The 12,357-nt window shown below is 38.6% G+C and overlaps 1 protein-coding gene across 1 annotated transcript in view; it reads right to left on the bottom strand.

Annotated features, from left to right (window-relative positions):
* Window positions 1-350: 350 nt before the first annotated feature.
* Window positions 351-12,357, bottom strand: part of LOC142348513 (uncharacterized) — a 33,023-nt gene continuing 21,016 nt past the window's right edge. Inside the window, exon 4 of the mRNA XM_075399887.1 lies at window positions 351-500. Within this exon, the coding sequence (XP_075256002.1) occupies window positions 351-500 (150 nt within the window). The remainder of the gene's footprint in view (window positions 501-12,357) is intronic.

Genomic DNA, 12,357 nt, shown 5'->3' with positions numbered 1-12,357 from the left:
CCGTTGTGGTCGACGTCAGCATTCATTATCGAGTCTGCTAACCATTTGCTCAGCAGGCCTTTCACAGGCACAGTTAATCATCTGGATCTGATAGTAGAGCGCTATGTTCGGCGTAAAAAGTTAGTGCTAACTGATTTGAAAAACGATGATTTGCTTCCTTTTGCGCAGAGCATTTGCCTTTCAAAGAAAACGTTCCCCGAGCATAAGATAATTGATGAAACAGCACTACCAATACACTTTGATCCCACAGATACAACTTTATATTCAACCATGTCCACGCGCACGTTCAATTTGGATTGACTTGCATATTCAACAAACAATAACGCTTACGTCAGTTTCAAGCACGCGGATCAGAAAGAGTATGGTGAAATTGTGTTCTTCCAGAAGTCAGCAGTAACTACTTGTCTATTAAACGTGTTCCGAATCGTCAAATGTGTCTCACATAAAGATTCCAGCAAAGAAACTGAAATTTTGAGTTTTGTTGAGGTCGAGTATGCTGGCTACCAAAAAGAAATCTTCACCAGTGATATCTGCAACAAGCTTCTTCGCATCGATCTCGATAATAGAATTTTTATGTCTGTTATTGTTGATCATTTTGAACACGATTAAAGTTGATATACCTTGTTTTTTGTTCATCTTTCAATAATTATGATTCAAAAGTTATATATACTCTAGCCCTCGAGTTAAATTTTTCTCTTAGTTGAGGTTTTTCGCTTATTTGGAAATTCTAGTTTAAAACGTCTTTTTTCCAATGGGGTCTTAGAGTTGTTGAAAGCTAACGAAAAGCAACGTAAGAGTCCCACTTTGTATGTGTGTCTAGGTGCGAAAAGAATTTATGGTTTAGCTTGTATAGAAAAAAAGTTCGTCTCTTAGTTGAGGTTTTTGGCTTATTTGAAAATCTTATTTTAAAACGTCTTTTTTTCCAATCGGGTCTTAGAGTTGTTGAAAGCTAACGAGAAGCAACGTAGGAGTCTCACTTTTTATTTGGGTCTAAGTGCGAAGAGAATTTTTGATTTAGCTTGTGTAGAAAAAAAGTTCGTCTCTTAGTTGAGGTTTTTGGCTTATTTGAAAATTTTATTTTAAAACGTCTTTTTTTGCAATCTGGCCTTAGAGTTGTCGAAACCTAACGAAAAGCAACGTAGGAGTCCCAATTTTTATGTGGGTCTAAGTGCGAAAAGAATTTTTGGTTTAGCTTGTATAGAAAAAAATATCGTCTCTTAGTTGAGGTTTTTCGCTTATTTAAAAATTTTATTTTAAAACCTCTTTTTTTCCAACCGGGTCTTAGAGTCGTCGAAAGCTAACGAAAAGCAACGTAAGAGTCCCACTTTGTATGTGTGTCTAGGTGCGAAAAGAATTTATGGTTTAGCTTGTATAGAAAAAAAGTTCGTCTCTTAGTTGAGGTTTTTCGCTAATTTGAAAATTTTCTTTTAAAACGTCTTTTTTTTTGTAATCGGGCCTTAGAGTTGTCGAAAGCTAACCAAAAGCAACCTAGGAGGCCTACTTTTTGTGTGGGTCCAGGTGCAAAAAGAATTTTTGGTTTAGCTTTTATAGAAAAAAAGTTCGTCTCTTAGTTGAGGTTTTCGCTTATTTGAAAATTTTATTTTAAAACGTCTTTTTTTGCAATCGGGCCTTAGAGTTGTCGAAAGCGAAACAAAAGCAAGGTAGCAGTCACTTTTTGTGTGGGTCCAGGTGCAAAAAGAGTTTTAGCTTGTATAGAAAAAAAGTTTGTCTCTTAGTTGAGGTTTTTCGCTTATTTGAAAATTTTATTTTAAAATGTCTTTTTTTGCAATCGGGTCTTAGAGTTGTCGAAAGCTAACCAAAAGCAACCTAGGATTTCCTGTTTTTGTGTGGGTCCAGGTGCAAAAAGAATTATTGGCTTAGCTTGTATCGAAAAAAAGTTCGTCTCTTAGTTGGTTTTTCGCTTATTTGAAAATTTTATTTTAAAACGTCTTTTTTTTGCAATCGGGTCTTAGAGTTGTCGAAAGCTAACCAAAAGCAACCTAGGAGTCCCACATTTTGTATGGGTCCAGGAGCAAAAAGAATTTTTGCCTTAGCTTGTATCGAAAAAAAGTTCGTCTCTTAGTTGAGGTTTTTCGCTTATTTGAAAATTTTATTTTAAAACGTCTTTTTTTGCAGTCGGGTCTTAGAGTTGTCGAAAGCTAACCAAAAGCAACCTAGGAGTCCCACATTTTGTGTGGGTCCAGAAGCAAAAAGAATTTTTGGCTTAGCTTTTATCGAAAAAAGGTTCGCTCTTAGTTGAGGTTTTTCGCTTATTTAAATATTTTATTTTAAAACGTCTTTTTTTGCAATCGGGTCTTAGAGTTGTCGAAAGCTAACCAAAAGCAACCTAGGAGTCCCACATTTTGTGTGGGTCCAGGAGCAAAAAGCATTTTTGGCTTAGCTTTTATCGAAAAAAAGTTCGCTCTTAGTTGAGGTTTTTCGCTTATTTAAATATTTTATTTTAAAACGTCTTTTTTTGGCAATCGGGTCTTAGAGTTGTCGAAAGCTAACCAAAAGCAACCTAGGAGTCCCACCTTTTGTGTGGGTCCAGGTGCAAAAAGAATTTTTGGCTTAGCTTTTATCGAAAATAAGTTCGCTCTTAGTTGAGGTTTTTCGCTTATTTAAATATTTTATTTTAAAACGTCTTTTTTTTGCAATCGGGTCTTAGAGTTGTCGAAAGCTAACCAAAAGCAACCTAGTATTCCCTGTTTTTGTGTGGGTCCAGGTGCAAAAAGAATTTTTGGCTTAGCTTGTATCGAAAAAAAAGTTCGTCTCTTAGTTGAGGTTTTTCGCTTATTTGAAAATTTTATTTTAAAACGTCTTTTTTTGCAATCGGGTCTTAGAGTTGTCGAAAGCTAACCAAAAGCTACCTAGGAGTCCCACATTTTGTGTGGGTCCAGTAGCAAAAAGAATTTCTGGCTTAGCTTTTATCGAAAAAAAGTTCGCTCTTAGTTGAGGTTTTTCGCTTATTTAAATATTTTATTTTAAAACGTCTTTTTTTGCAATCGGGTCTTAGAGTTGTCGAAAGCTAACCAAAAGCAACCTAGGAGTCCCACATTTTGTGTGGGTCCAGAAGCAAAAAGAATTTCTGGCTTAGCTTTTATCGAAAAAAAGTTCGCTCTTAGTTGAGGTTTTTCGCTTATTTAAATATTTTATTTTAAAACGTCTTTTTTTTGCAATCGGGTCTTAGAGTTGTCGAAAGCTAACCAAAAGCAACCTAGGAGTCCCACATTTTGTATGGGTCCAGGAGCAAAAAGAATTTTTGCCTTAGCTTGTATCGAAAAAAAGTTCGTCTCTTAGTTGACGTTTTTCGCTTATTTGAAAATTTTATTTTAAAACGTCTTTTTTTTGCAATCGGGTCTTAGAGTTGTCGAAAGCTAACCAAAAGCAACCTAGGAGTCCCACATTTTGTGTGGGTCCAGAAGCAAAAAGAATTTTTGGCTTAGCTTTTATCGAAAAAAGGTTCGCTCTTAGTTGAGGTTTTTCGCTTATTTAAATATTTTATTTTAAAAGGTCTTTTTTTGCAATTGGGTCTTAGAGTTGTCGAAAGCTAACCAAAAGCAACCTAGGAGTCCCACATTTTGTGTGGGTCCAGGAGCAAAAAGCATTTTTGGCTTAGCTTTTATCGAAAAAAAGTTCGCTCTTAGTTGAGGTTTTTCGCTTATTTAAATATTTTATTTTAAAACGTCTTTTTTTTGGCAATCGGGTCTTAGAGTTGTCGAAAGCTAACCAAAAGCAACCTAGGAGTCCCACCTTTTGTGTGGGTCCAGGTGCAAAAAGAATTTTTGGCTTAGCTTTTATCGAAAAAAAGTTCGTTCTTAGTTGAGGTTTTTCGCTTATTTAAATATTTTATTTTAAAACGTCTTTTTTTTGCAATCGGGTCTTAGAGTTGTCGAAAGCTAACCAAAAGCAACCTAGTATTCCCTGTTTTTTTGTGGGTCCAGGTGCAAAAAGAATTTTTGGCTTAGCTTGTATCGAAAAAAAGTTCGTCTCTTAGTTGAGGTTTTTCGCTTATTTGAAAATTTTATTTTAAAACGTCTTTTTTTTGCAATCGGGTCTTAGAGTTGTCGAAAGCTAACCAAAAGCTACCTAGGAGTCCCACATTTTGTGTGGGTCCAGTAGCAAAAAGAATTTCTGGCTTAGCTTTTATCGAAAAAAAGTTCGCTCTTAGTTGAGGTTTTTCGCTTATTTAAATATTTTATTTTAAAACGTCTTTTTTTGGCAATCGGGTCTTAGAGTTGTCGAAAGCTAACCAAAAGCAACCTAGGAGTCCCACATTTTGTGTGGGTCCAGGAGCAAAAAGAATTTTTGGCTTAGCTTTTATCGAAAAAAAGTTCGCTCTTAGTTGAGGTTTTTCGCTTATTTAAATATTTTATTTTAAAACGTCTTTTTTTGGCAATCGGGTCTTAGAGTTGTCGAAAGCTAACCAAAAGCAACCTAGGAGTCCCAATTTTTGTGTGGGTCCAGGTGCAAAAAGAATTTTTGGCTTAGCTTTTATCGAAAAAAAGTTCGCTCTTAGTTGAGGTTTTTCGCTTATTTAAATATTTTATTTTAAAACGTCTTTTTTTGCAATCGGGTCTTAGAGTTGTCGAAAGCTAACCAAAAGCAACCTAGGAGTCCCACATTTTGTGTGGGTCCAGAAGCAAAAAGAATTTTTGGCTTAGCTTTTATCGAAAAAAGGTTCGCTCTTAGTTGAGGTTTTTCGCTTATTTAAATATTTTATTTTAAAAGGTCTTTTTTTGCAATCGGGTCTTAGAGTTGTCGAAAGCTAACCAAAAGCAACCTAGGAGTCCCACATTTTGTGTGAGTCCAGGAGCAAAAAGCATTTTTGGCTTGGCTTTTATCGAAAAAAGGTTCGCTCTTAGTTGAGGTTTTTCGCTTATTTAAATATTTTATTTTAAAACGTCTTTTTTTGGCAATCGGGTCTTAGAGTTGTCGAAAGCTAACCAAAAGCAACCTAGGAGTCCCACCTTTTGTGTGGGTCCAGGTGCAAAAAGAATTTTTGGCTTAGCTTTTATCGAAAAAAAGTTCGTTTTTAGTTGAGGTTTTTCGCTTATTTAAATATTTTATTTTAAAACGTCTTTTTTTGCAATCGGGTCTTAGAGTTGTCGAAAGCTAACCAAAAGCAACCTAGCATTCCCTGTTTTTGTGTGGGTCCAGGTGCAAAAAGAATTTTTGGCTTAGCTTGTATCGAAAAAAAGTTCGTCTCTTAGTTGAGGTTTTTCGCTTATTTGAAAATTTTATTTTAAAACGTCTTTTTTTGCAATCGGGCCTTAGAGTTGTCGAAAGCTAACCAAAAGCTACCTAGGAGTCCCACATTTTGTGTGGGTCCAGTAGCAAAAAGAATTTCTGGCTTAGCTTTTATCGAAAAAAAGTTCGCTCTTAGTTGAGGTTTTTCGCTTATTTAAATATTTTATTTTAAAACGTCTTTTTTTGGCAATCGGGTCTTAGAGTTGTCGAAAGCTAACCAAAAGCAACCTAGGAGTCCCACATTTTGTGTGGGTCCAGGAGCAAAAAGAATTTTTGGCTTAGCTTTTATCGAAAAAAAGTTCGCTCTTAGTTGAGGTTTTTCGCTTATTTAAATATTTTATTTTAAAACGTCTTTTTTTGGCAATCGGGTCTTAGAGTTGTCGAAAGCTAACCAAAAGCAACCTAGGAGTCCCAATTTTTGTGTGGGTCAAGGTGCAAAAAGAATTTTTGGCTTAGCTTTTATCGAAAAAAAGTTCGTCTCTTAGTTGAGGTTTTTCGCTTATTTAAATATTTTATTTTAAAACGTCTTTTTTTTGCAATCGGGTCTTAGAGTTGTCGAAAGATAACCAAAAGCAACCTAGTATTCCCTGGTTTTGTGTGGGTCCAGGTGCAAAAAGAATTTTTGGTTTAGCATGTATAGAAAAAAAGTTCGACTCTTAGTTGAGGTGATTTAATTTGTTTTATTTTAATTTGTTTTATTTTAATTTGATTTATTTTAATTTGTTTTATTTTTGGAGATGGAGCTTGAGCCCGGTTTTTTTATACCGAATGCTCTGCTCAAAATCTCCTATAGTTGTTTGTTTGTAACTCCGCCATAGCCGGTCCCCAGCCCGGTTGAGATAAGGAGGAGAGAAACAAACCCAGAACATACTGGAAAAGTCTCAAAAAGTCGGTTTTTCAACTTGACTGGAGCCTTTTCCGACAATTTTCCAGCTATTATTTCACCTTTAAAACCTTATTAATCTTGGTACGGCCTTAGTACGGCACCTTATTAATCTTGGTACGGCCTTAGTACGGTACCTTAGAAATCTTAGTACGGCCTTACTACGGCCCGTAGAAAACTTAACAAGATCCTAGTACGGTTTTGATCAAAGACTTATACGGTGCCGTACTACGGCCTTACCAAGTTTTCCAAGTTCGGGCAAGCTGGGTATTTGTAAAAATGTTCATTTGTGATATTTAGTAAATCTCTCGAAAAAAACTTTGAAACTTCGTGTTTTCGAAAATTGATATTAGATTTTTAATTTATTTTTGTATAAGGTTCTTGTTGTTATATTCTGAAGAGCAAAAGAATGACTCATAGCAGTAATCGATTATACCCAGTCTACAAAAAGCAAACAGTTCTCATAGTGCAGCAGCTTCCACAAGAAGATCAGGGACTTACGAATAGTTACTTCTTTTCACTTCATTATGAAAGAGAATTCAAGAGTGGCACTCAACAGCTTGATAAAAACTCAGTCAAGAAAAATTGTTGCTCAACGCAAATGTAACCCGTGTTGAGAAATACCGACAAAAACGACGTACGAAGCGTTGGTTTCTGTCGGTTTTCGTCGGTTTCATCGGTTTTTCTTGTAAGAAGCGTCGGTTTTTGACAGTTTTTGTCGGTTTTTGTCGGTTTTGTTGAAATAGTCGGTTTTGCTTGTAAAAGGCGTCGGTTTTCGACTGTTTTTGTCGGTTGAAACCGACGAAAACCGACGCTTCTTACGTTTTGAAACCGACGCAAAATCGACGCTTCTTACGTTTTGAAACCGACGAAAACCGACGCTTCTTACGTGTTGAAACCGACGAAAACCGACGCTTCTTACGTTTTGAAACCGACGAAAACCGACGCTTCTTACGTTTTGAAACCGACGAAAACCGACGCTTCTTACGTTTAGAAACCGACGAAAACCGACGCTTCTTACGTTTGGAAAACGACGAAAACCGACGCTTCTTACCTTTTGAAACCGACGAAAACCGACGCTTCTTACGTTTTGAAACCGACGAAAACCAACGCTTCTTACATTTTGAAACCGACGAAAACCGACGCTTCTTACGTTGTGAAACCGACGAAAACCGACGTTTCTTACGTTTTGAAACCGACGAAAACCGACGCTTCTTACGTTTTGAAACCGACGAAAACCGACGCTTCTTACGTTTTGAAACCGACGAAAACCGACGCTTCTCACGTTTTGAAACCGACGAAAACCGACGCTTCTTACGTTTTGAAACGACGAAAACCGACGCTTCTTACGTTTTGAAACCGACGAAAACCGACGCTTCTTACGTTTGGAAGACGACGAAAACCGACGCTTCTTACGTTTTGAAACCGACGAAAACCAAAGCCCGACGCTTCTCACGTTTTAAAACCGACGAAAACCGACGCTTCTTACGTTTTGAAACCGACGAAAACCGACGCTTCTTACGTTTTGAAACCGACGAAAACCGACGCTTCTTACGTTTTGAAACCGACGAAAACGGACGCTTCTTACGTTTTGAAACCGACGAAAACCGACGCTTCTTACGTTTTGAAACCGACGAAAACCGACGCTTCTTACGTTTTGAAACCGACGAAAACCGACGCTTCTCACGTTTTGAAACCGACGAAAACCGACGCTTCTTACGTTTTGAAACCGACGAAAACCGACGCTTCTTACGTTTTGAAACCGACGAAAACCGACGCTTCTTACGTCTTGAAACCGACGAAAACCGACGCTTCTTACGTTTTGAAACCGACGAAAACCGACGCTTCTCACGTTTTGAAACCGACGAAAACCGACGCTTCTTACGTTTTGAAACCGACGAAAACCGACGCTTCTTACGTTTTGAAACCGACGAAAACCGACGCTTCTTACGTTTGGAAAACGACGAAAACCGACGCTTCTTACGTTTTGAAACCGACGAATACCGACGCTTCTTACGTTTGGAAAACGACGAAAACCGACGCTTCTTACCTTTTGAAACCGACGAAAACCGACGCTTCTTACGTTTTGAAACCGACGAAAACCAACGCTTCTTACATTTTGAAACCGACGAAAACCGACGCTTCTTACGTTGTGAAACCGACGAAAACCGACGTTTCTTACGTTTTGAAACCGACGAAAACCGACGCTTCTTACGTTTTGAAACCGACGAAAACCGACGCCTCTTACGTTTTGAAACCGACGAAAACCGACGCTTCTCACGTTTTGAAACCGACGAAAACCGACGCTTCTTACGTTTTGAAACCGACGAAAACCGACGCTTCTTACGTTTTGAAACCGACGAAAACCGACGCTTCTTACGTTTGGAAGACGACGAAAACCGACGCTTCTTACGTTTTGAAACCGACGAAAACCGACGCCCGACGCTTCTCACGTTTTAAAACCGACGAAAACCGACGCTTCTTACGTTTTGAAACCGACGAAAACCGACGCTTCTTACGTTTTGAAACCGACGAAAACCGACGCTTCTTACGTTTTGAAACCGACGAAAACGGACGCTTCTTACGTTTTGAAACCGACGAAAACCGACGCTTCTTACGTTTTGAAACCGACGAAAACCGACGCTTCTTACGTTTTGAAACCGACGAAAACCGACGCTTCTCACGTTTTGAAACCGACGAAAACCGACGCTTCTTACGTTTTGAAACCGACGAAAACCGACGCTTCTTACGTTTTGAAACCGACGAAAACCGACGCTTCTTACGTCTTGAAACCGACGAAAACCGACGCTTCTTACGTTTTGAAACCGACGAAAACCGACGCTTCTCACGTTTTGAAACCGACGAAAACCGACGCTTCTTACGTTTTGAAACCGACGAAAACCGACGCTTCTTACGTTTTGAAACCGACGAAAACCGACGCTTCTTACGTTTGGAAAACGACGAAAACCGACGCTTCTTACGTTTTGAAACCGACGAATACCGACGCTTCTTACGTTTGGAAAACGACGAAAACCGACGCTTCCTACGTTTTGCAACCGACGAAAACCGACGCTTCTTACGTTTTGAAACCGACGAAAACCGACGCTTCTTACGTTTTGAAACCGACGAAAACCGACGCTTCTTACGTTTTGGAACCAACGAAAACCGACGCTTCTTACGTTTGGAAAACGACGAAAACCGACGCTTCTTACCTTTTGAAACCGACGAAAACCGACGCTTCTTACGTTTTGAAACCGACGAAAACCGACGCTTCTTACGTATTGAAACCGACGAAAACCGACGCTTCTTACGTTTTGAAACCGACGAAAACCGACGCTTCTTACGTTTGGAAAACGACGAAAACCGACGCTTCTTACGTTTTGAAACCGACGAAAACCGACGCTTCTTACGTTTTGAAACCGACGAATACCGACGCTTCTTACGTTTGGAAAACGACGAAAACCGACGCTTCCTACGTTTTGCAACCGACGAAAACCGACGCTTCTTACGTTTTGAAACCGACGAAAACCGACGCTTCTTACGTTTTGAAACCGACGAAAACCGACGCTTCTTACGTTTTGGAACCAACGAAAACCGACGCTTCTTACGTTTGGAAAACGACGAAAACCGACGCTTCTTACCTTTTGAAACCGACGAAAACCGACGCTTCTTACGTTTTGAAACCGACGAAAACCGACGCTTCTTACGTATTGAAACCGACGAAAACCGACGCTTCTTACGTTTTGAAACCGACGAAAACCGACGCTTCTTACGTTTGGAAAACGACGAAAACCGACGCTTCTTACGTTTTGAAACCGACGAAAACCGACGCTTCTTACGTTTTGAAACCGACGAAAACCGACGCATCTTACGTTTGGAAAACGACGAAAACCGACGCTTCTTACCTTTTGAAACCGACGAAAACCGACGCTTCTTACGTTTTGAAACCGACGAAAACCGACGCTTCTTACGTTTGGAAAACGACGAAAACCGACGCTTCTTACGTTTTGAAACCGACGAAAACCGACGCTTCTTACGTTTGGAAAACGACGAAAACCGACGCTTCTTACGTTTTGAAACCGACGAAAACCGACGCTTCTTACGTTTTGAAACCGACGAAAACCGACGCTTCTTACGTTTTGAAACCGACGAAAACCGACGCTTCTTACGTTTTGAAACCGACGAAAACCGACGCTTCTTACGTTTGGAAAACGACGAAAACCGACGCTTCTTACCTTTTGAAACCGACGAAAACCGACGCTTCTTACGTTTTGAAACCGACGAAAACCGACGCTTCTTACGTTTGGAAAACGACGAAAACCGACGCTTCTTACGTTTTGAAACCGACGAAAACCGACGCTTCTTACGTTTTGAAACCGACGAAAACCGACGCTTCTTACGTTTTGAAAACGACGAAAACCGACGCTTCTTACCTTTTGAAACCGACGAAAACCGACGCTTCTTACGTTTTGAAACCGACGAAAACCGACGCTTCTTACGTTTGGAAAACGACGAAAACCGACGCTTCTTACGTTTGGAAAACGACGAAAACCGACGCTTCTTACGTTTTGAAACCGACGAAAACCGACGCTTCTTACGTTTGGAAAACGACGAAAACCGACGCTTCATACGTTTTGAAACCGACGAAAACCGACGCTTCTTACGTTTGGAAAACGACGAAAACCGACGCTTCTTACGTTTTGAAACCGACGAAAACCGACGCTTCTTACGTTTTGAAACCGACGAAAACCGACGCTTCTTATGTTTAAATACCGACGAAAACCGATCAAAACGACGAAAAAAACGTAAGGGCTTTGATCGGTTTTGGCGAAGTAAAAGCGACGAAAACCGTGATTTCTTATGTTTGAATCCGACGAAATTCTCAACTCGGGAAATGGAAAATTGTAAATTGTTCAGGGAATTTTTAGTTACTTTTAGCACCTTAGAGATCTATTTGTGATAAAAGCAGAGAAAGTTTTGGAGATGTTTAAATGTTCCTAACTCGCCTTTATTGTTTATTTATGCTTATGCTGCTTCCACCAACAAGCCTCGCGCACATTTCAATTTCTTAATTCTTTTATTCTTTCAATTTCAACTAGTCAATTTTTTCCATTTTTCAAATTTGGTGTCGGTCAAGCGAGCCGAATTGACTTTTATTGAAAGATATGTTAGTTAAACCAAAATTACAGCTATAATACAGTTTGACTATGGCGAGCCGATGAACGAGCTTTGAGGCTACGAAAATGAAGCTGTACATAAGTGACTAGCTGTATTTTTGTCAGTTTACTTCATCTTTAGATTACTTAGGGTTCGGCACAAGGCGTATTTTATACTCAGAAAATAAAGATTTGTTGAGATACAGCTTGTGAGATGAGTAGATAGCGTTTATATTTACAGTAAAACTGAATTGTTCACTTTGACAAACAACTTTTTCGCTTAGTTTTTAAGATTTTGAGAATTTATTGAGCAACTTTATTGAAACTCATTTAAATAAGGCTTGCTGAGTTTCTTTCCGAAATTTTTTTCAGGCTGGAATTTTGTTCTTGTCAGTAATGCCAGTCTGATTTTGTCATGTAGTTCAGAACAAATTCAGAGAAACTTGGTTGTCCTGAATTTTTACTCTGATCATCGTAATTTCTGACATGATCATGATACTTGGCAGGACAAAATTCAGAAGAAAAGTTATCATGATTCAGCGCTGAAAAAAGAATTCAGTGCAGTCCGGGTTGTGAAAATCTTTTCTGCTCTTCTTCTGAAAATCTTTGATCTCATTTCACTGTTATACTCCTTCCATTTTTTGTCTCCTCTTAAGAACAATTTTGTTTTCCTGCTATCCGCATTAGCAGCCTTCCTTTTTTTATCAATTCTTAATAAATTTGTAACGGAGTCTCAGGATGGGTAGAAAAACCATTTGTTTATTATAATTTTGCAATTATGATACATGATTTTTTTTTCAATTTTAAGTCAATGCTTGAGCCTGAGAATAATTTACAACCACGTTTGACCTCAATCTAAATTATATGGATACTTTTTTGGTTTTTTAAATAATCAAATTTGAAATAGGGTACACTTATAAAAAAAAATGCCCAGATTTATTTTAAGAACTGCATTATGAAAGCAGTAAACTTTTGAGCGAGTTCGGTTTCCATAAGCTAGTTAAGTGTACTAATTGCCTGTTGCTGTTCTAACTAAGACATTATGTGTCAATGATTGAACCATAATGA

Source organism: Convolutriloba macropyga, chromosome 10 (genome assembly GCF_964194025.1).
Source record: "Convolutriloba macropyga chromosome 10, txConMacr16.3, whole genome shotgun sequence".
Lineage (NCBI taxonomy): Eukaryota > Metazoa > Xenacoelomorpha > Acoela > Convolutidae > Convolutriloba > Convolutriloba macropyga.
Note: the sequence above shows the minus strand (reverse complement) of the source record. Positions and strands in the feature narration are given on the sequence as shown.